This window comes from Cibotium barometz, chromosome 20 (assembly GCF_041138505.1).
Source record: "Cibotium barometz isolate CiBa-2024 chromosome 20, ASM4113850v1, whole genome shotgun sequence".
Classification (NCBI taxonomy): Eukaryota; Viridiplantae; Streptophyta; class Polypodiopsida; order Cyatheales; family Cibotiaceae; genus Cibotium; species Cibotium barometz.
Window position 1 is genome coordinate 32,620,070 of NC_141065.1, and position 25,206 is coordinate 32,645,275.

At 47.9% G+C, this 25,206-nt stretch overlaps 1 protein-coding gene across 2 annotated transcripts in view; it reads left to right on the forward strand.

Moving 5' to 3' along the window:
- Positions 1–25,206, forward strand: part of LOC147627795 (uncharacterized) — a 110,138-nt gene that overhangs the window by 58,064 nt on the left and 26,868 nt on the right. For both annotated transcript variants that reach the window (XR_015268330.1, XM_086814772.1), the window contains exons 10-15: positions 2,777–2,875; positions 19,632–19,733; positions 19,847–20,008; positions 20,120–20,212; positions 20,610–20,661; positions 20,767–20,878. Coding sequence is in view for 1 of the 2 variants with exons in the window: in XM_086814772.1 (XP_086670898.1) it covers positions 2,777–2,875; positions 19,632–19,733; positions 19,847–20,008; positions 20,120–20,212; positions 20,610–20,661; positions 20,767–20,878 (620 nt within the window). In the remaining variant the exon portion in view is untranslated. The remainder of the gene's footprint in view (positions 1–2,776; positions 2,876–19,631; positions 19,734–19,846; positions 20,009–20,119; positions 20,213–20,609; positions 20,662–20,766; positions 20,879–25,206) is intronic.

Below are 25,206 nucleotides of genomic sequence, written 5' to 3' on the forward strand. Positions count from 1 at the left end.
GTAGTATCTAGTCCATACTATGCATAATGGAGTTGATAGTTATATAGTCTTGTGGATTGATTACCATGAGTATATAACACACACGTTCCTAAAAGGTGAATTTGGGCATGTTCTTGGATTCATATACATACGTACATACATACATACATACATATATATACATGTATGTACATACATACATACATACATACATACATACATACATATATATATATATATATTTATACATATATACATGTATGTATATTTATACATACATACATGTATGTATATATATACATACATACATACATACATATATATATGTATGTATGTATGTTTGTATGTATGTATGTATACATACATATATGTATATATACATGTATATATATACATACATGTCTATATATATGTATGTATGTATATATACATACATATATATACATATATGTATGTATGTATATATACATACATATATATACATATACATATGTAACACGCAGAAGCTCTGATAGTCTTCTCTCAGCCCTAAACACCACTTAGAACATGCTGATGCAAAAAACACAGACAAAAGAGAGAGTAGAGAGAGAGAGATATCTGGAAAATCAGTATATTCATATGGTACAAAAAGGTACCTCTAAATCTGGCAGCCATGGGCTGCCTTCCATGGAAAGGTGGAAACACCCAAAACAGTCCTAAAACCTGGACCCACTCCATAGGGGAGTGAATGAATCCAACTATGAGCATCTGTGCCTTTATATAGGCCTCTTGGACAAATAGAGTGCTGGCCGACTGCTGGTCGGCCAGCCGACTGGACATGTTCTCCATAAAACGCAGCCCCGACCTGTTCCACACAGCCGACAGTTCACTTGTGCAGCCGACAGGTCATCCTTGTCCTTCTCCTAGTCCAACACTTGCCAATCTGCACTTCATGCTCCAAAATCCTTGGTTCTAGTCTCTTTTTCTGGCTGCCCCTTCAGGATTAGCTCCAGAGAATGTCCATGGCTATACTTACATACATACATGTGTGTATATATACATATATATATACATATATATATATATATATATATATATATATATATACATATATACATATATATATATACGTATGTATGTATACACACACACACACACACACACACACACACACACACACACACACACATATATATATATATATATATATACATATATACATGCGGCGCTTGTGCCACGTCAGCTGTCTGCATCAGCCGCCTGTGCCATGTGGCAGTGCCACGTCACCTGCTGCGCTGGCTGCAACTTGGCTACGCTTGCAGGGCTGCCCCACAGGTTGCCCTGAGTGCCCAATAAAAGAGAAGAAGTCTCAGCTGCTCCACCTGCACAAGGTAAGAGAAATACTCCAAAACATATACATGCACATGTACACACACATGAGCATGCACACACATGTACACACACACACACACACACACACACCAAACATGTATTTGCATCCACACACGTGTACAAACTTACACATGCACATACAGAATAAAACATGATCAGTGAATGCTAAACATGTTTAAACATAATCACAGTGGTTTAAGAAAAGAGGTAAAATACTCAGTCCTGTAATACTCAGAGGTAAAATACTCAGTACTAAGAAAAGAGGTAAAATACTCATGGACGGTTGAACAAATGGAAAGTACTCGATCAAGTGGAAGTTGGTTATCCATAGGTTCTTTGCATGTCTTTGTGTTGATCTGGCGGATGCAAAAATTGTCTTGTAGTATTCGGGATCTTGGGTATCTTGGATGATCTTTGCTTGGATCTTTTCCTTTTATGTAAGGGCACTCTATATGGACACCTGCATCTATCCTCAACTGCAATGCAAGCAAGGGGAGAATGTGACACTCCTACTAGTATGCAAGGCGCATCCAAACATCAAATAGCAGTCGTCAGGCAGAGTCAGATAGCGCAAGTGTCATGTGGCGGTGCCATGTGTCAGTGGTGATGTTGCGGTAGTGATGTGGCATTGATGATGTGGTAGCTGGGTACAGGTGGCCGACTACAATACTACTGGTTGACTAGGAGCATTGGTGCATATATACATGCGGGTAGCCAAATCGTCACTTTCATCTGCTTTCTTGAGCGGTGGACTTCACAGAGCATTTCTTGTACTTGAATTTCAGTTGTAGTACTTCCTTCTTGTACATAATACAGAGCAATAGTTTAGGACTCGTGTGTGCAGTATTTGTGATTCCACCGCTCTCTTCCTTCTAGCTTTGGAAAACCTTAGCACATAGGCACAAGTGTTGTACATATATATGTGTGAGTGTGTGTGTGTGTACAATGTACGCACACACACACACACACACACACATACCCATGTATATGCACTCGTTTGAGTAAGCACTTCTGTAATTTCATTTAAGGGTAAATGCTTGAAGAGATATGTACATGTACATATACATATACATATATACACATACATATATATATATATGTGTGTGTGTGACCCAAAAAAAAAAAGTGTGTACACACACACACACACACACCCATATATATAAAGGTACATCTCCGTCCCTCCCCCCCCCCCCCCCAAAAAAAAAGTAAATAAAAATAGAACATGCACATGCACACACGCACGCGCGCGCACACGTTTATATGCGTGTTTGTACATGGATGTATGCATATGCAGTGTGTGTGTGTGTGTGAAAAGCTACCAATCTCAGGATATAAGTGATTTAGGATAATTGTTGTAAAGCATGCAAATCTTATGGCATATTTGGTCTTCTTTGAACAAGTTCATGAGCGATTTGTTTTTGGACAGTTTGCAGACTTGTGCTCACATGGCACAAAAATAATTGTATACAATTTGTGGCTGAATGATGATGGCGAGCTTGAGTTGGATTTTGATAGTGATTGGAAGGTGCGGACCATGCTCTTGGATAAATTTAGCATTGTTCATAAAATATATATACATCAGACCAAAGATGTCAAAGTGTTTATAATGTTAGTGCTATTCAGTAGTTTTGTGATTTCTAGTATTTTTTTTTTCAAAAGTTTGGCGTTAGAAGCGGGCTTAGTACCCATGGGACCCCCCTTATCCCACAAAGCAGGGGCAAGGCATCATTCGGAACACAAGGGCGCACCTGCAATCATAACACTCACTTGATTATTGATCTACATGAATCTTTATTTCTCAATATAGACCACTATTCAAACTATTGTTTGACATATCTAATATCAGTCTTGTTATCCTCATAGTCACAAGAATGTTTCCAGGTTTTGGGCATTTTCAGGATTTTACAGATCCATTCAGAAAAAAAAATGGGGCTGTTTTTTTTTTTTTTTTTTTTGGCCGATTGGCCTTAAGCTCAAGATCCTCTCGTAGTTATTGACTTTCCACTGCCCGTAGGTGCTTAGTTATCCACGCGTAGGCGATGCCGCCGAGGAAGCACCAAGGGGGGTTTTGAATGCAGGACCTCTTGGTCCTAGGCAAACACCTTCACCTCTTGAGCTACCACCTCATTGGCGGGGCCTTTTTATTTTCTCTTTGTTATGATGTGTGTGTGTGTGTGTGTGTGTGTGACATGAAAACTTGTTTCGTCTCTCTGAAACACCAAGGCGGTTTTGGAACGTAGGACCTCTTGGTCCTAGGCAAACACCTTCACCACTTGAGCTACCACCTCATTGGCGGGGCTTTTTTATTTCTCTTTGTTATATGATGTGTGTCTTTGTCTGTCATGTGAAAACTTGTTTCACATCTCTGAAACAGGAGGAAACATTTCGAAACGTCATGAAACCTCCTGGCTGAAATGGTGTTTCGCCAAAAAGTCATATTTTACGTTACAATTTTTTAAACCCCAAATTGTAGAATTTCAAGTTTGCATACACATACATATACATATATAGATGTAGGCATACATATATATGTTATCATATTCAAGTCAAATTGGGAACAATTTTACTTTCAATTATCCTCAATTTCTAATTTGGCTTTTCAATTTCAAGTAATTGCACACCCAATTGTTGAAATTCCTCATTAGAAGCCACCTCCATTGCAAATCCCATCTCCATTATCATGCCTCCCTGCAAATCCTCGAATTAACAAGACATTTGGGATGATTTAGTTCTCATTAGCAAGTATGTGACTTTCCACGTCGTTTGCAAATTTTGTGGAGGATGTGTCTTGAATGTTTCTTTTTCTATATTATATACTTAAATGTGACTTGTATCATGTACTACTATGTTTATATAAAAAATGTCACTTCGAAAGCTCTCCATTTGATTCAAAGAGATGAAATAAAACAAAACAAAACCTTTCGAAATCATGAAACAAACAAAATGTTTCTTGTGATTGTGGGATGTCTTTGTGTGTGTAAAAAATAAAAATCAATGCACATAAATATATAAATATATAAATATATAAATATATAAATATATAAATATATAAATAAATGAACAAATAAGTAAAATATAATATTGTGTGTGTGTGTGTGTGTGTGTGTGTGTGTGTGTATTGTTAATATTTATAAATGCATGTATATATATATATATATATATATATATAGTTTGACAGAAACTCAGTACGAAGGGCTTTGTGTGAATATATGCTCTTATGTGTGTGTGTGTGTGGAGTGCGCGTGTGAGAGCATATCTTGATACAGTGTTCTACACCCACTATTGGGCACTGATGATGTTAGTGGGGATGTCGTAGTATCTAGTCCATTTTGCATAATAAAGTTGATAGTTATATAGTCTTGTGGGTTGACTACCATGAGTATATAACATGCACGTTTGTAAAAGGTGAAGTTGGGCATGTTCTTGGATTCATCTAGGTATACAATTCAGCCGTATTAGCGGACATGCAGATTTCACATTGTGAAGTTTTCGTTCGAGTTGCGGCCAGTTAATATTGTGCTTATTCTTTCTATCTTTATCGGTGCATTTGCCCTATCAACAACTTCTTCGCTGTACTAATTCTTTCTATTTGCTACTTCCCTTAGTGTTAGACTTCATTATGGCTGAGTCTGCCCTGCATCTCCGGAGGTTTGACAGAAACTCAGTACGAAGAGCTTTAAGTGAATATATGCTCTTGTGTGTGTGTGTGTGTGTGTGTGTGTGTGTGTAGAGTGTGTGTGTGAGAGCATATCTTGATACAGAGTTCTACACCCACTATTGGGCACTGATGATGTTAGTGGGGATGTCGTAGTATCTAGTCCATACTATGCATGATGGAGTTGATAGTTATATAGTCTTGCGGGTTGACTACCATGAGTATATAACATGCACGTTCGTAAAAGGTGAATTTGGACATGTTCGTGGATTCATCTAGGTATATACATATAACTATATATATATATATAAATAACTATATATACCTGGCTGATGCAAGAGCTCGAGAAAATCCAGCAAGACGTAATGTACCACATGGTCGCTAACAGCACCTGATTTGCCACCACCACCCTTCCGGCCAAGGATAGTCGAGCTGTACTCCAATACAAAAGCTTCTTCCGAATGCTCAGAAGAAGCGGGGCAATCTGCTGCTCAGGTGACAAATCTAGGCCAATCTGGCATCCCAAATACCGCACTGCTGTGCCTGGAGGAATCCATCTAAAACCGGGGTCTGGGCTCCATGCCGGAGTGGGAGCACTACTGATCCAAAAGGCCACTGTCTTGCGCCAATTGATGAATGCTCCCGAAGCTGCACTAAAAACCTGGAGCGACTGCTCTGCCCGAAGAAGATTGGCCTCTTGGCCATGCAAAAATAAGCCCGTGTCATCTGCAAACTCAGCATCAAGCAGGTCCTCCCCCCGGACTGGGAGCTGCAGTCCTCTCAAACCAACCTCCTCTGCCGTCAAATACATGCTCATAGCCTCCGCAAAGAAGAGAAAAAGAAAAGGAGCGAGGGGACACCCCTGACAGACTGATCTGGTCAGCTCAAAACTCGGCCCCCGTCCTCCTGCAATCAGCACCTGGCTGCGAGCTGTGGAATACAGAGCCGCCACCCCTCTGATCCATCCTGGCTCAAAGCCCAGGCGAAGCATAGTGCCCTCTAAGAAACCCCAATCAACTCTATCGTATGCCTTCTCAAAATCGAGAAGCATCACGACCAAGTCCTCGCCAAGAAATCTAGCTCGGGCCGTCGCCTCCCAGAAAGTAAAGATGTTGTCAAGGATACTGTGCTCCTTGACAAATCCTGTCTGAGTAGCATGAATCAACTCCCCTAGGAAGGGCTGGATCCTCAAACTCAAGGCCTTTGCTAAGACCTTGTAGACAGTATTGAGGATCGTAATAGGCCTCCAATGCCGAATATCATCTGATACTCCCTCCCCCTTGGGGATAAGATAGATCAAGCCCTCTGAAAAGCTCTGCGGCATCACCCCAGTGTCCAAAACATGCTGAAAGCCCCTGCGGAGGCCTGGCCCCAAAAGGTCCCAGTAGCGCATAAAAAAGGCCGGCGTCAGTCCGTCCTCCCCTGGGCAACTATGTCGCGGCAGGACCCTCAAGGCCTCGGCAAGCTCAATCTCTGACAGAGGCGCACCTAGAACTGTACGCATCCGGTCTGTGACCCTCCTCTGCACATGGGCCCACACAGTCTGTCTGCATACATCTCGATCCTCAGTGGCTGGCTCCGCTGAAAGCAGGTCTCTATAAAATGCAGTGGCAATGGCTCTAATCTCCCCAAGCTCAGTAGCTACCGATCCATCCGGTCTACCAAGCTGGCGGACTCCTGCTCGCGCATGACGGGGTCCAGTGATCTCAAAAAACTCTCCAGTCACTCTATCACCAAGCTGCGTCCACTGAGAGGCCTGACGACGATAGTAAAACTCGTGTCTCTGCTCCTCTACCTCTCTAACCTCCTGGCGTGCCTGGCGCAGCTGGGACGCCACCCACTCACATGCAGGCTGCTGCTCCTGAAGGCGATGTAGCGAAGCAAGGCTGCGTCTCAGCCGATGCTCCCGCTCGCGAAACTCTCCCAGCCGTGTCAAAGCTGCAGCGTGAAGAAAAGAGCTAAGATCGGTGAGTCCCTGGGCACACTGGCCCGCTGCATCCTGGTCAGAGCACTGACTATCATGCCAGATCCTCTCAATGTCCTCAGCGAGACTGGGATCTGTAAGTATCCTCTCTGGGATCCTCAACTGCAAGCTGGGCTCCCGTGTCCCCTCCTCCAATGTCAATATAACTGGCGCATGATCTGAAAATGAGGTGCCAGCGAGAATGCCGACGGAGCCCCCTCGCTCCCCTAACCAGTCGCCCACATAAAAGCGATCAATCCGTGATAGATTAGTCCCTCCCTGCCCCGGCGATCCGACCGCGGCGATCCGACCGAGAGAAACTAAGACTGTCCTGAGACCGGGAGAAAGCCCCATGCTGCCATGCATCAGTGATCCTCAGTGACATGCAAAACCGATCCCAAGCTGCAAGCTCCGTGCCGTGCACTGTAACATGACTGCCTCCCACCCTATCTGCCGGGTCCTCAAGCATGTTGAAGTCTCCCCCGACACACCAATGTGCGGCCTCTGGCAATGCATCCGTAACCTGGGTCCAGAACTCTGCTCTGGCACTAGCATGATTGGGCGCATAGACGTTGAGCACGCCCAATAGCTCATCATGCATCCTCAGAATGACATACTGTGCTCTTCCAGGCACAATGATCCCTCGATCCACAATGGCCTGCCGCCATACATCTGCAATGACCATGCATACTCCTCCCTGTCCACCCAAAGGACCAAACCCTGCAGACCAAAAAGTGTCCCATCTACCAGGCATCACCGAACCATATCTCCGGATCCTGCTCTCACCCAAGTGGTGCTCCTGCATCATCAAAATATCAATGCTGCCACCAACCAGGCATCTCTGAAGCTCCTGCCTCAAGCAACCACGATAGCGTATAAAGTGTGCTCCGCCAAGGCCCTGTACATTCCATGAGATGATCCTCATGGATGTCCTGCTGAGGTGGATGCTGTCTCAGCCGTGCGGCGGGCCTTCGCAAGCGGCTTGGATGGAGAGTAGTCCCCATCCGAGCGGCTGCGAATCTGCCCACCCGGTGTATTGCAAGAATCCCGGATTAGGCGCCAGTGGGCTGTGGCCCATGGCGACTGCCTCCTGCTCTGACAGAGAAACCTCGTGTATACACACATATCCAGGGTCGCGTGCTAAGTCGGCCACTATGCGCACGACCAAATGCCGAATCCCTGAGGTATCCACACCCCCGGGATCCAAGAAAAAATGAGCCAACTCCCAAAGTCGGCCTATCACATCTGTCACCTCCAGATCGCTCATGTGATGAGAAAACTCAATTGCCTGAGTCTTCAAAGTGCCGAGAGCGAGCTCTAGAGTCCACTCCCGGTCGCAAGGGCCACATAGAGGGAAAGAGAAGGCCACCGCTGAGTCTAGTGCCTCCTCTCCGCGGGCCGGAGGTATCACTACATGAACTCGGATGGGTGCTGGCTCATGGGGGCCCTCTGCTCCAAAAAGCCGTGTGAAAGTATAATCAAAAGCCTCCGAGCGCTGTCTAATGCCAAGGCGACTCAGCCGACTGCGGATAGATGAAATCCGTGAAGCCCTAATCGGCATAGGTCTCCTCTGTGATGCTCGAGCGAGATCAGTGCTCAGCGCTCTCCGGACTGCAGGTGAACGCTAGGGAACCGCCAGGGCCTCCCGGGAGGGAGAGGCAGGCGGAGGGGGAGGAGGGGGAGGCGAGGGGGATGGAGAGGGAGCCGCTGCCGAAACCGGAGCGGAGACGGGAGGAGGCGATGGTGGAAGCGAGGCAGTGGGGGGGGGACGGGGGTGGGGGGGGTGAAGGAGGGGGTGCTGGCATCTCCTGGTCCTCAGTCGTCGCCGCGGGGGTCTCCTCCTTGAGGGGAGAAAAGCTGTTCCTCATGGGAACCTAGTGAGGCTGAGACTGTGGCTGCTGCTGCAGCGGTCTCTGGGCGTGCTGCTGTGGCTGTCTCCCTCGGCGGCGCCCCTGTCCAGGCTGCCACTCCGAGGTCTCTGTGGCCTGAGCAGGTGTCCCGGAGGCAGCCTGCCGAGCCGAATCTGTGGGCGGGCCATCAGTAGCCTGCTGCTGTGGTGAGGGTCGGGGTCTCCTGCGAGGGCAGGCCTTGGCCAGATGACCGACCTGCCTGCAAATGAAGCACTGATTCGGGAGCCCCGAGAACTCCACTCTCTGATCTATCCATCCCCCCCCCTATCCTAGGTAGCTGAATGACCTTAGGAAGGGAGGAGATGTCAGACACCAACACTCTGACCGAAGGTAGCCCAGCTGCTCTGGCCACCACTGAAGCTGCTGAGGGGCCAGTCTCTAGTACCGAGCCCACCAATGCTCCGAGCCTGGAGAGGAGCGGAAGATACTCCTGGCGGAGTCCAGGGAAGCAAACTGTAACGTGGAAGAGGCGCTCTCCCTGCTCCGCCGCTGCTGGGTCAAATCCATGCTGCCAAGGTCTGAAGAAAGCCTGAGCACCCCTGATGTCCAGGGGACTCATGGCAAGGACCTTGGCAACGCTCTGGGCGGCCTCGAACTCGATCTGATAATGTCCCCGGCCCAGGAGCTGTACATCCAGGATCTTGCCCACATCTGCAAGAAGGCGGGCCTGAAGAAGATCCCTGATCTCCCCTCTGCTGGGGCGAGTGCTGACTATATGGCAGATGGTGGAATGAGCCTGGAGGCGTTCCACCTCTGCGGTGAGGCTCGCTTCCTCTTCCGGCGAAAGAGAGAGCCTGATGGGGATGTCCTCGGGGGCGGGCGAGGGGGCTGCGGATGAGTCCCTCTGAGGCGAGGCGGGAGGAGTCTCCATCAGAGTCTGAAGCTCAGGCGAAGGCGAAGGCGAGGCGAAAGCGGAAATCCTGCAAGAAACGGGCTGCACACAGAGAGGCGGAAGACCGGAGGAAAAGGAAAAAAACAAAACCCCCTGGGGGTGAAAAACAGCACGAGAGAGGAGGGAGGGGGCGAAAAGTCGAAGGAGAAGCCCGGGGGGGGGGGGGGGGGGAGGGGGGGGGGCGGGGCGGCAGCAACGCAAAAGGGAGGGGGGGCGGGGCGCTGCCGAAGAGAGGTGGGCGCGAAAAAAAGGGGGGGGGGGCGAACAGGCGAAGAGGCTAGGAGGGGGGGGGGGCGAGATGGCGAGGAGGGGGGGGGGGCGCAGCAGCGAGGAAGGGGGGCGCAAGAGGGCGAGTACGCAAGAAGAAGGGGGGGGGGGGGGGGCGCAATGGCGAGAAGAGGGGGGGGGGGGGGGGCGCAGAAGCGATGGCAGGCGGGGGGAGGAAAGGGGCGCGAGGGAGGGAAGGCGAGGGGCGAGCAGCGCGAGCGCAGGGGTGAAGGCGGGAGCTTCAGCGAGCAGCGTGCTACAACCTCTGCTTCTAGCAAGCTTGGACGTTGGCTGAACTATAGATATATAGTTATATATATATATACAAAGATATAGTTATATATAGATATATATATATACATATATATATGTATATATATATATACACATATATATAAATATATATATACACATATATATAACTATATATATATATATATATGTATATATATATACACATATTTATAACTCTATATATATATATATATACATATATATATACACACACACACACACACACACACACATATATATATATATATATATATATATATATATATATAGCTATATATAGTTATAGCTATATATAGTTATATATATATGTATATATATATATATGTATATATATAGTTATATATGTATATATAGATATATATAACTATATATATAACTACATATATATATATATATAAAACTATATATATATAGTTATATAGTGTTGTGTATATATATATACATACATATATATAGTTGTATATATATAGTATATATAACTATATACATATATATATACACACATATATGTATGTATATATATATAGTAGATATATATACATACATACATATATATATAACTATATATAATATATATATTTATATATAGTTATATAGTGTGATATATATATATATATATATATATATATATATATATATATGTATGTATGTATGTATGTATGTATGTATGTAATGCATACATGTGTGGTGTACACACACACACACACACACACACATACTCATAATATGTGGATATATATATATGGTTGAGCTTAGTCCACTGCCGCTTGTGCGTCACCCAAGTTTTTGGCCTCCCAAAGGGCTGAGCTGAGGGGCTGTGGTAGTGCTGACGGTTGGGCTGGGTGGCAGTGGTTCCTCGCACGCTAGGGCTGGGGTTGCTCGCTAAGCTGAGAGCGGAAAGTGGGAGGAAAGCCCCGCACCAATAGGCGGGAGGCGACGAGTCAACAAAGCATAGTATGTGGCACAACATGAAGGGGGCGGTGCGTAGTATGTGGGCAGTGGCGTGCTTTGATAGCCGACGTCGGGAAGGAGAACCTGTTGTGATACCAAATGTTGGGGCTAGGTTTTGGAGCAGTTGCTACAGACACGCACGGACGCATGCAAAAATGAACTTAGTTGAGAGAGAGAGAGAGAGAGCTGTATTAACGTCTACTAGAGGCTGAACTCGACCTATGAGACAAATCAATATACAACTATTAATGTCTTCTGGATGTCTAGAAAAAAAAAAGGACAAAATGAACATGAAATAAACTATGAAAGTACTGAGCTAGTGGGGGGTGTCATGGATGGAGCACTACTGCTAGAGGCTCAGTATGAGAGAGAGAGAGAGAGAGAGAGCACATGCAAGGGGAAAAAGCGTCCTTAAGAGGGAAAAAGTTCGCGGTCAGTCCTAAGTGTGTTCACACATACATCTCTACGCATATATATTGCTACTTGTCTCCAGGTGCTTCTAGAGCTAGCGTAGTGCCTGCCTCCATTTGTGTTTCCACCCACTGGCTGTTTGGTTTCTGCTCCTTGAGTTGCTGAAGAGTTGCAAGGTTGTGCAATCATCAATGTTTGCCTCTCTTGCTCCCTAAAAATCACGAGCCGCTCATGAGTTGTTCGTTGACAGAGAAAAGTGCTTATCTGGACGAGGGCTCTATCAAGGGTAGAGGTGGTGGTACCTGTGTAGAACGAGAAGGCTGCCTAGATCTCTTGAATGTAGCCGCAAACATCTGAGTCTCCAATGAGAGCCTATAGAATTTTGGCTGTTTGCTTGTGATCTTGTTGTTCGATCACCCAAATGAAGAACTACTGTTGGATGATCTGAGAAAGTGGTGCCGGCGTGCCCACTGTGCAGCCCCTATCACACACCCATCATCAACATAGGTCTTGTTAGGTGGTGTGAGATTCCTCCAGGATTCAACCTAATACAAAGGCACAAACAAGGTTAGAGAAACTAAATGCAGGCAAGCTCAACACCCAACCGTAGGCTCGCGTCCGCAAACCTCCCTCGAGCCAGGGGCTAAGGTTCCACTCCCACATGCTAAGCGAGTCAGCCGTGGCGTCCCATATCAGACCTTTGGCAAGACCGCATGTGAACTACCATGTCCATGGTAGGAGTCTGGTCCAAGCATAGACCAACAACCAACTCAATGTCTGAATGAATCACAATAACCCATAAGTCACTTATATAGTGATTGCTGTCACTATAAATAACATTTCAGTTATAAATAGCTAGTAACCATGGATTATCACTAATAATGGAACCATAGTAGTTAGGGGGTTGTTATCTCTGGATGTACTGCTGCCATCCATCCTCAAGCTCCTCATTTCTCCAAAGAGGATGCAATATGTGAGCAACTGCATGGATTGGTCTATGAAACCAATCCCATCGTGTGTTCCACACGGCTCGGATGTCCTGAACCCTAAAAAAACAGCCATGAAATGTATACAGTATAATGTCATAAATATGACATTATACAAGATTGAAGAATCAAAGAGACTTAGAGTGCATGCATAATGCAGCATACCTCTCTGCTGATACAGGAGTCCTTGAGTGCTACCCTCCATGTCCGTGATGTGAAGAACACTATAAATAGGCTGAATGGCCTTTATGAGAGCTTCAGCCTCTTGCCACCAAGTGTCTCTCATGACAACACGTACAAATGCATTGGCCTTGGGACTATCACGATCATCCCAAGCCATCAAAGAATGGCAGGAAACTCCTCCTCAAGCATTCTTCCCATGGAGACATAGTTTGAGCCATTATCAGTGATCACCTGCACTATATTCTGTGGCCCAATCTCCATGATAGCCTCTCGAATGTGTCACCAAATGTACTTACCTGCCATGGATGCATCTATGGCACGCAAGAACATTGTGCCCTTGCATGATGAGACGAGGATGTTATAAACATTCCTTTTTCTAACATCCGACCATCCAGCACATAGAAGAGTGCATCCATATTTTTTCCATGTTTCCTTGAGAGGCTCTACCTCCATCTCCACAGCTTGTCTCTCCCTTCTAAGCTCTCGTGTGCGCAAGGCCGCATAAGAGGGCCCTTCCCACTCACATCCTATGCGGCTGATTGCCCTCATGGCCTTTTTCCATCGTGTAGTGTGCACAATATTGAAAGACAAAGCGCATTGTATGAAGAGCTTTGTCAGCTCTTGGTTGGCCTCTTGCTTTGCCTGCATTTGTAGACTGGCTTTGATGCTCCCTCTTTGCAAGGCCTTGGCAATGGGGATGGGAGTCCTTTGTGCCCGTGGTGCAAAGCTACCTTCTGAAATCTTTTGTTTCTTGGATACACTTGTACTACCTGTAGCTGACACATCCACATCTTCCTCCTCATCTTCATACCTCTCCTTTTCTGTTGGTAACTTCATTTGGCCTAATAATTTGGCTCTCTTCCACTCTTGTAATGATGCCTTGATAGCATCCGGAACAAGTGGACAAGAGCTAACTCCCTTCTCCGCTAAACCTGTGAAATGGGCCTTCACCCGGTCTATGCTGCCACCGGACTGCAAACCACAATACTTGCACTGCCATTTGGAAGCACCTCCACCCTTGTAGGAGGTCGATTCGATCACATGGGTCCACATATCATCTCTTGTGCGAGGCATTTTGTTGAAGGAGTGTGCATGCAGAGAAACCCCCAATTTTCAAACCACTTCAATTGACAAAAATCAGCCTTGTAATGGATTACATAGCTGCTTAAGACCCTTGGGCAAAGTCTAAGGCAAACATTGGAGGCTTAATGGGGTCTCTGTGAAGAAAACCCCCATTTTGCAGCATCTCCATCTTGCCCCAAATTGGCTAAAATTAGCAAGCAGGATTGATGAAAAACACACCTGGCTGTAGACACGTGACCCAAGGGAGGAAACGTGGAGGTTTGGGGTAGGCCGAGCAGCACTTGTATTCGCTGTTGACGATGAGGGGAAGGTGGCGCACGGAAACCAGAGAATATATTAACGAAACACTCGCCTGATGTTGACGTGGGATTTTGGGGGGGGGGGGGGGATGTTATAAAACATGTGTGAAAGAAACGCGTTTCCCAGAAGAAAACGTTTCGGAAACGTTTCCACGTTTCTTTCCTGCTAGGAAACGCGTTTCCTAACTACACTGAATGGAACCCTAGCTACATGTAACTTGCATATGGCCTTCCCCTAATCGGATGACTTGCTGTAGGAGTGTTGACAATCATAAGAATTCTCCCCTAATCCCAGCACAATCCGGCATAGAGACTCTATCATCCTGGAACAACAACCGGTAGGATACACACCTATAAAATTTCCTTGAGACTTAAAGCTATGTCAAGGTGATCAGTCCTTTACCAACTAAGTCTTGGTGAACCACACCTCCACCCCATGTTACGGTCCGCCCTACAGGTAAACCATTGGAATAACAATGAAATGATTCACACATGTACACACATCCAGTCTCGTCGTAATGGAGCTCCCACAAGGAAATATACCATGCAATCTGTCCCAATCCTAAGATATTCCGACTATTGTCAAGCAATCTTCCCCTCCCCTAGGAGACTCCGCACTGATGCTTCCTAGTCTAGTGTTCCCCAAACATCTAACTCAACCGTTATAAACCACAATTAACATCAGATGAAATATACATTAGATTAACAAATTAACAAGTCTTGTTGAGGTATAACAAATATACATTACATTGAACTTCATAACAAATTAACAAGTCTTGTTGAGTTATTAAAAATAGAGAGTCGGACCACAAAACCATTCCTCAAATATACTAGAGCATCTTCCATTACAAAGGACAAAACATGACCCTTCAAATTTGCATGGACACATAACTCTATATATATATATCAGTAATTGAGACACACGCATATCCCACATCTGTCCAAGTCCTTCTACTGGGTTCTCACGATACACGTGATCACTCGGGTGCGTCTTCACTCCGAGCTTTTGCACAAGTTTGGCATGAAAGAAGTTGTGAGTGCAACCAGGGTCAAAAAGGATGTTGCACTGTTTCTCCTAACACTGACTTATACATATGTATCAAATCGTTAGGACCAAAGATTGCCATGCTGAAAACACATATCATGCAAGCACTCTGACCTAAACTAATAATATCTATGGAAGAACTTTAGGGTTATTTGTGACTTCGGTCAAATGAGCTGCCATGGTCTTTGCCTTTGGACAACTCGCCTTCATATGGCCCTTTTGACTGCAAGAGAAACACTTCCCCTTTCTAATGTTCTAGAGGATGTGCTGATGCTTCTGATCTTTCCTCAGATTGGGTTCACTCGAAGACTGGGTTTGGTCTTGTGCGTTTGGATGGCCATCGTCTCTTCAAATCCTAGCATAGCGGATGGTGTCCTCTAGTGTCTTGCTATGATTGTTCTTAATTTGGAGCTTGTGTTCCCGTGCCAAACCACGGATAAAAAACCCACACAATGTTGTGGCATCCATGTGTGCGGCTCGGGTTCCCATGACCCCTGAGGACGATCTTCCTCATGGTCGGAAACATCATCAACAAAGTGGAGTCGTGCCATGTTGGTAAAGGGAGAAGAAAGGTTTGCTGCCTCAAGATACCTATGTGACCAATTCTGGAAATCCAGAAAACTCGGGGAAAAAATACAAGTTTCACGCGAGAGATTGGAGAAAAGCATGCAAAACAAGTTAGTCTGTTTGTGCTCCACGCATGAGAGATGAAGACCGGGCTGCGATTTTGTCTTCAGTCGATTTTGTAACGAGCTAAGTACAACCTTATTGCTGCACTATAAATAAATAGCCAATAAACCTTGGATTTATTAATATTGAACCTTACTATCCATCCAAGCCTGCTTTCTTTAATTCCAGGGCTCCCCTAACCCTGTTGGATTAGTCCCTAATCCCGAGGGTTGGTACAAGGTACATAACAGCTGGGCCAAACTTGGAGCACTAGCGTGGCAGTTCGATCTGGAGACAAGAAGACTGAAAGGGGGGCCAACCAAACTTTGGTAAATTGCCAGGGATCCCGTCCCCTTAGCACACAAAGAAGCTCCTCCCAGGCTCCGCTCTCGATCCCTACTACAGTGGTGATGGAGCAGCTATCACGACGGTCCTCCGCCACCTCAATCATGTTAAAATCTCCTCCCATGCCCTGTCGAACCTGGATCCAAAATGCTGCCCTGTCACGTGCCCCATTTGGGGCGAAGATGCGTAGGTGCAATCACACGATTCTCCCCATGGGAAAAAAACAATTCATTGCGCACGGCTCGGGATGAGGTGCTAAGTTTTTCTTTTTCTTTTTCTGACTGGCCTTAGGCCCAAGATCCTCCCATAGTTACCGTTTTTTTTCACCGCTCACAGGCGCATCTGAGGGTCCATAGGCGCATGCCGCCAATGGAGCACCTAGTGGGGTCTGAACCGGGGACCTCCCGGTCCCAAGACAAACACTTCACCACTTGAGCTACCACCTCATTGGTGATGAAGTGCTAAGTTTGCGGATAGGAATGGCGGAGAAGATCCATATGATGTAGGAGTGCTATGGGTCACCATGGTCGGGCCAAAATGTGGGCAAGTAGGAAAACCTTCCATGACTCATTGATGATGTCTAGCCTCCCTTTGTGGAGGGGTTGGACAACTCACCAGGACACCTTGGCCCTAGGTGCACGGCGGTCATTGCCGACGACACAAAGTTGCGGGTGACCCGCTGAACTTGACCTTCATCGGCCATACCACACAGCTTAACAAAGAAAACCTTGGCGAGCTCCCATCAAGAAGATGCCCATCAGGAGGGAGGAAATTTGTTGCTTGGACAACAAGGATGCGCCCTTGCTCACTAAGTAGGGTGGCTTGCAAAAGATCCCGCAATTTTTTACGGGCTGGTCCGCTGCTGATAAACTTGCAAAGCAGTGTAGTGGCTTCCAATGAAGCCACCAAGGAGCTGAGGAGCTGGAGGTCTCCAACTGAAAGTTTACAGCTGGTTGTGGCCTTGGATGGGGTAGATAGAGCGGGTGCCATGGAGTCCTCCAAAGGGGAATGCCAAAGGGCACCGACCAAGCTGCCTACAAGAGCAACCCAACCAAGGAACAACAAGGTTGTCGCCAAAAAAGGAGATGAAAAAGAAAACAGGAAGTTGGGGCTAGGAAAAGGGTAGAAGCCAATGTGAGAAAAATGTTAGCAATCATCTCCTGTCTGTACTACTCTGTTGTGGGTGTGCCCGCCCAAGAGTTCTCTCCATTTTTTTCTCATTTTCCTGGTTTTTTCCCAGTTTTGCTAGTGGTAGGGGACTGCTTTGTGTTGTTGGCTGAATGTTTTTCTACAGCCCGACTTGATCTAGTCCTGGCCGACTCTTGCTGCTGTTGGCTGACTCGATTGTTTGCTGGCCGACTGGATTTATTCCAATCATGAGGCTCTTCAGGGGCTGTCGGCTGTTTTGTGGCTGGCCGAGCAGCAGCCCATTTATACCACCCTTGCCCCCCTACTTGTTTTTTTGTACTGGATCTTGTGTATATAGCAGAGTTTCTACAGCTTCTCTCTCTCTCTCTCTCTCTCTCTCTCTCTCTCTCTCTCTCTCTCCACTTCTGCGTTTTCTTTCTCACAGCAATTGTCTCATTTTTCCGTTGTGCATTCCGACATGGTATCAGAGCCCCAGGTGGCTTGAAGCTCGGAGACAGTGAGAGCTTGAGGGTTTGCTGTTTTTTGGTGCTGATTGGAGAAGTTCTGGGCTTCTCGGGACTAGGAGAAATAGGTAGAAGGCGGCCATCACTGCTGGACAGCCACCTTGCATAGTGTTTGCAGCCTATTCTTCATTTTTTTCCCCTCCCACCCTCCCTTCACAAGACCTTGTGAACCCTTGAGATGGTAGATTTGCTTGAGATGGCTGAGAAGTATGTGAAGATTCCCACCCTCCCCACATTCCCGGTGGATCGACAGTTGGATGGGACCAACTATGGCATCTGGAAGGTAATGATGGAGTCTGTCTTGGTGTCTTATGACTTGGTTGATTTCATTGTGGTTGGTGTTCCAAGGCCAGAGTTGGAGGATGGGGAGCTTTTACTTTCTACTAGGAAAGAACGGGAGGCTCAGGCACAGTTATGGGATCGTGTCAATGCCCGTGTGCGTTCTTTCATCTTCCTTAATTGCACACCCCAAGTGATCAATCACATCAAACACATGACGCTGGCTCGAGGGATTTGGCAGCACTTGGCTTCTTTGTGTAACAGGGTATCACCCATGAAGAGGATTTCCTTGGAAGTGCAGATGTGAGTGATGAATTGTGCAAAGTCTTCGACTATGTGGGAGCACATCAACATAACTCCTGGCTCTTCAGCAGGGGGTTCTTCAGGCTGGGAAGGGGTGTGCTTGCCCAGGAGTTCTCTCCATTTTTCCTCATTTTCCATGGTTTTTCCCTAGTTTTGCTAGTCGGGGGGCTGTTGTGTGCTGGCCGACTGTTTTTCTACAGCCCAACTTGATCTAGTCCTGGCCGACTCCTACTGCTGTTGGCCGACTGGATTGTTTGCTGGCCGACTGGATTTATTCCAGTCGTGAGGCTCTTCAGGGGCTGTCGGCTGTTTTGTGGCTGGCCGAGCAGCAGCCCAGGGTGGTATAAATACCACCCTTGCCCCCCCCACTTGTTTTTTGTACTGGATCTTGTGTATATAGCAGAGTTTATATAGCTTCTCTCTCTCTACACTTCTGCTCATTTTTCCGCTGTGCATTCCAACAGAAACAACTGACCAAGCTGCCTGTAAGAGAAACCCAACCAAGGAGCAGCAGCAAGGTCATAATCAAAGGTGACTAAAAAGAAAATGGGGGAAAAAAACCGGGGGAAAAGGGGAAGGGGGGGGGTGGGGGTCTCTGTGGGAGGCGAAGTGGAAGAGGAGGTAGGGAGGCAATGGGGTGAAGGTTGAAGACAGGGCGGGCAGGCAGAGATGAGGAATGTGCGAAGCGTGAATTGGAGGAAGAAGGGAGAGGGGAACAAGGAGCGAGAGGCAGAAGAGGGCTGGGACAGAGGGAGCCCGGGCAAGTGGGAGGAAGGTTAGGGCTACGCAAAGACCCAGGAGGGTCTGCGTGGGGAAGCAGGGGGTGCAGGTGGAAGGGCGTGAGGAGGGACTCACGAAGAGGAGGGGGGCGCTGCGCAAGGAGAGGAGGAGCTCCAGCTTGCTTAAACTTGTTTAGCTTGAGTGTTGTTTCTTGAAGACATATTTTTTCAGTAACCTTTGCCAGATGATAGAAATGTGTGAAGTGATAAGGTGTCATTCTGATTTGGTTGCTTTAGAGTTTGTTCAGCTCAAGGATCATATGTGTTGCTCATTATTGAGAAACATGCATGCTTCTAAAGACTTGGTATCTGCAGGACATTCAGTTACGAGGTGGTCCTAAGCCAAGCAAATCAGACTCATTGCAGAAACAGTTCACCAATCAGCACATTTCAAATAGGCTTCGGTACTCTCTACGAGTATGCATTCATTTCGACTATGGGTTTTTTCAATATTGAAGACTGACTTTTTGTTATGTCTTTTGATTCCATGGACTCAGTCGTGCCGTTATATGGTTTTTTATCTCCTGCAGGCTTATTCGTCAATCATTTACCTTCGCATGCCAGAAAGGTTTCAAATTTTCTTACGGGGAGAATTAGTGCAACACTTGAGTATTGCAGCTGATTTGAAGTTTCCAGAACACATCTTGTACAAGCCCCAAGTTGGAAACGCTAAGGAACTTGGTATGGGAGAGGTAAAGTTGGTTTTTAGAAATAAGTGGCCAAACTAAAGATTTAGTCCGTTTTTTCGGTGAGCAACTAAGAATTGGTCATCACCACTTAAACTGCTGTTTTTTTTTTTTCAGGTTTCTGTGATAACAACAATAGGGTTTGCAAAGGAAGCTCCCATGATCAATGTCCATGGGTTCAATGTGTATCACAAGAATCGATTGATCATGGTTAGAACTATCATGTTGAATGTATTTTCCGTCTGTCTTGTAAGGTTACTTCCCACTCCCCTCTACCTGGCCACCTGTACCCCCTCTCTCTTTGTACCCAAAGCCCCTACTCCCTCCTGCCCAGGCACCTCCACCCCCCTCTCTGTCATTAAAACAGCACCTACTCCCTCTACCGCCCCGCCTTTACCCCCTCTTTCCTCCTACCCAAACCCTTAACTCTTTCTACCCGCCACCTCCACCTTCTCTCCTCCTACCCAGACCCTCCATTCTATGTACCTGCCACCTCCAGCCCCTACTTCTACCCCAACCCCATCATGACTATTTGACGCTATCTGAAAGCACTCCAGCCCTACTATCCTTCATTTTAATATTTACCTCTTTTGTATTTATTTTGCAGCCTTTTTGGAAAGTTTTCCATGAAAACAGCAGTCGAGGGAAAGGCGTAGTAGGTATACAAAAACCCTTTCTTTTTGGGATTAAACTATTGGAAGTTGTGAAGGGCACCTTTCGCAATTGCAATTCCAAAAATTTTTTTTCCCATGTTGTACTGGCAGGTGTTCTAGAAGCCAATTTTATGGAGCCTGCTCATGATAAGCAAGACTTTGAGAGGACCCCTGTATTACAACGCTTGGAAGGACGTCTGAAATCAATGACGGTGGAGTACTGGTGAGGATTATATGCAAGGATTATCTATTTTTTCTTGAAGTTCTTGTTATTGACATGAGCTTTGCACACGGGTTTATGCTCCCCTCTTGGATGTCACATATTTAAGAAACTTGCAGTTTGTCATGTTATAAATCCCATGCATCTAAATGTGAAGCCTCCAGGATGAGACATTGAGCTGTCCCTTGGAGAGCTTGACAGATGAACCCCTAAGTCTGCCTTATCTATTCTTACATTTGCCATTCGACAGCTTTGATGAGACCATGTAGCCTGTGCTATGATAGTGTATGGGGGGGGGTTTGGAAGAAGAGGAGTCGAGTCTTGTGCTTGATTAGTGGTCCTTGGTTCCTACTATTCTGTTTTTCCTTAGAGCCTGTGGAAGAAAGAAAGGAAGGAAGAAAATATCTTCAAGTGTCTTTGGGAGAATGTTACTACATTGATACGAAGTGGTAAAATGCTGAAAGAAAATTAAATAAAAAAGCTGGCTTCTTAAGGTGGAATAAAATTGACATCAATACAAGTATCTAGAGAACCTCGAATTTACTTTTGCCTGTTTTCTGGGTCTAAGCTGAGTTGTGGTGCAATAGCATGTTGTTACCGGCTCAATGCCATGTGTCTCTATCAAAGCATGCCCATGGCAGTGTATTTCCTCAATAGGCTGTCCAAAATTCAAATGGCGCTGTAGATGGTAGAGCCCTTCCTGCCCACCCCTTGTTGCCTTTCAATCCTGTGCCCCTCAATCCCCGGCCATACTCGTCAGCCCCATGCTTGACATTTTGGAGAGTGGTATACCAGCTACTCGGAGCTGATGTTGCTCCCATGTTTTTATGTTCTTAGTATTCCATGACGAGTTCCCATGGACAGTTTTTTTTTTTTGGTAAAAACGATCCTTCTATTAGTTAATGAGAAAACACCATAAGGCTACAAAGCTCACCTCACAAGGAGGGATAATAAACACAGTGAACACCGGAGCTCCACCCCCGTGGCTGGCCGCTCTCTGGGGGGGGGGCTACCTAGTAGTACATGCGGGAGGTGAGAAGAGCCAAACTGGAGGCCTGTAGTGCCAAGTGACATCCTCGCCCCTTGCGATGAGGAAAGGGCCAAGCTGCCAAGTGCGGAGGAACGCCTTGCGGCAATCTCTCATGCGATCTGAGTCGCCCTGAAGTTTTCCCCAGTGTCCTCTCAAGGTGTGAATGATGTCCACCCAGAGGGCCTGTATGACCTCCGCCGGTGGAGTCGCCGGGCGGTCTATGGCCTCCTTGCATCGGGCTCTCCATATGTGCCAAGCCGTCATGCTGCTGATCATCTCCCATCTGTGCCTGTCCCCCTCCTGGGAGACTGCCGAAGAGAAGTCTGGCGTCGGAACCACCGCCATCGCCCTGTTAGAGACCTGGATGGTCACACTGCCAGGGACGTCCTCGTATCCAAGGGCCGGGCCGCTGTCCGTGGCCCAAGCCACCGCACCCCACGTCACCATCATCTCACTTGGCGAGCCTGCAAAAACCATCCTGAGAGCGCGCTGCCAGACCTGCTGTGCCTGTGGGCAATCCCATAAGCAGTGCCGCTGCGACTCTTGTGCATGGCCGCACCGAGGGTAGGACGCTGGGTGTCTGCCAAAAGCCAGCCAAACCCCCACAGCCAGTCCTCTATGCGCTGTAAGCCAGAGAAAAAGCGTCACCTTTCGGGGCCGGAAGCTAGCCCAAAGGCGCTGCCAGAAGTCCCTAAGGAAGGCAGGGGAGAGCCCCTGTCGCCGCCAATGCTCGGACGCCGCCGGGGTGCCTGCTATCTTGTGCCTCTGGATCCGCCGCCCCAGCCTCGCTGTGTACTGAAAAAAGGGGGTGCCTGGGCTGGTAGGGGCCGAGTAGGGATCTCGCCAAAGCCACTCGCCTGGATCCCACTGGCGAATAAGAGGCCTGCTGTCCCAAGCCCATAATCTCCAAGAATAGTCCTCCCCTATCGAGGCCGGTGAGGGGTCTACATGCCACTGTCTCTGATGAAAGCCGACCACCCGCACCCGCTGAAAGATACAACTCTGGAACTCATCCAAATCTAGTCGGGTCCTCTGAAGCTGGCCTCCCTCTCCCACCTCGAAGGTGAGTGGGGCGACTCTCTCTGCTGAGCCGCAGACCGCTAGAAGGATCCCATGCCGAGTAAAGACGCCCATCCACTGTGGAGGTGGAGGGTCCCGTACTGGAGTCCGCCACTCCCGGGGGATGGCCGCCTCAATGTCCTGCCTCATCAACTCTCTGCCCCTCATCCCGCTGAGTCTCCGCTCCTGAACCTCTAGAGGTAGCTGTTGAAAACATATCCAGTCGTCTAGGGACTGGGTTGGGCCGGAGCTCAACGGGCCCCACGACACGTGAGATCGCGATCCAACCATATGACCACTGGGAAGTCGGATGAAGGGGTTCCAGATCAATGGCTGCCTCAGGCGCTCCTCATCGGTGCCCGGGGGAGTCTGGAAGAGTGACGGCCTCAGATGCTCCTAGGCCCTCAGAAGGCTAGTTGCAAAACGCTCCTCGAAGCCAAGGCCCACTCCTCTGGATCGCTGCTCTGTAAAGATCCACCTGATGCTGGGGGTCCAGGGGCCGCTAAGAGAAGGAGTGCGGCTGAGAATCCTGGAAACAAGAAACTCCTTCCACGGCTCAGCGCCTGGTAGGAGGCCACGAACCACCAACTTGCCAAGCAAAGCTCGGCTCTGACAAATAGGATCAACTATGCCCAGGCCGCCTCTCTCCCTCGGCTGAGTGATCACAGCCCATGCCACCTTGGCCCTGGCGGGCCGCCCGTCGCCATCGGACCAAAGAAAGTTCCTGATGAGCCTCTGCACTTGGCCAATGCACGCCCGAGAGAAGGCCCAGCAAGAAGTGATGTACCACATGGTAGCAAGCAGAACCTGGTTGGCCACAACCACTCGGCCAGCCAGAGATAAACGAGCGGTACTCCAATACAGAAGCTTCTTCCGAATGCTCAGAAGAAGGGGGGCTATCTGCTGCTCCGGAGATATGTCAATGCCCACATAGCATCCCAAATAGCGCACTATAGTGCCGGGGGGCAGCCACTGAAACCCATCAACTGGCCTCCAAGTCGGGGGGGCACAGAACTGACCCACAACCCACATGACTTGTGCCAGTTGATCAAAGCGCCCGAAGCTCTGCAAAACCTGTCCATGGCTGAGGCGAAGCGGCGGAGGTTCTCCTCCCCTCCCTGAAGATAGACAGCAGTGTCATCCGCAAACTCCGAGTCTAGGAGCTCCTCCGAGGTGCGGATGGGGAGCCGGAGGCCCCGCAAACCTGTATCCTGTGCCGTCAAGAAAGTGCTCATGGCCTCCGCCACAAAAAGAAAAAGAAAGGGCGCCAAGGGGCACCCCTGCCGCACCGAGTGCGAGAGCTGGAACCTCTCTTCGCGCACGCCCTGTATCATCACCTGGCTATGAGCCGATGTGTAGAGTGCAGAGACCCCACGGATCCACTGAGGGGGGAAGCCCATCCTCTCCATAGTGCCTTCCAAGAAGGCCCAGTCCACCCGATCATATGCCTTCTCGAAGTCGAGAAGGAGCACTGCCAGATCCTCCTGCCGAAATCTAGCCAAAGCCGTAGCCTCCCAGAAAGAGAAGATGTTATCCAGGATGCCCCTATCCTGGATGAAGCCTGTCTGCGTGGAGTGGATGATGTCCGGAAGGTGAGGCTGAAGCCGCCTGCTGATCGCCTTAGCTAGGACCTTGTAGGGCGTGCCTAGCAAGGTGATCGGTCTCCACTGTCTAATCTCCAGTCTGTCTCCTCCCTCTTTGGGGATCAAGTGAATCAACCCCTTTGCCATGCTGTCCGGCATGTCTCCCGACTCCATGATCTCCTGGAATGCCAATCTGAAACCCCTATGCAAGAGACCCCAGTACCTCTGGAAGAAAGCCACTGAGAGACCGTCCTCTCCTGGGCATTTGCCCCGAGGAAGTGCCTGAAGAGCCGCCTCCAGTTCCGTATCCGAGAAGGGGGAGAGAAGGGAGTGCTGCAAATGGGCCGGCACAACCGGTCTCGTGAAGCTCCAGACTGCCTCCCGAGCCTCTCTCACCTTGTCATCTGCTGGCTCAGCAGAGAGCAGATCCCTGTAAAAATCTGTGGTGATCGCCCGAACCCTGGGGGGATCCACCACTACCTGGCCATGAGCCTGCCGAAGACGCCTGAGACCCTCTCGTCTGAAGCGAGGCCCTGTCGCCTCAAAGAAATCTCGAGTCACTCTGTCTCCAGCCTGTGTCCAAAAAGAAGCCCGAGCATGGAATCGGAACTCCACCCTCCTCTCCTCGATGGATCTGATCTCTGTGCGAGCTGACTCCA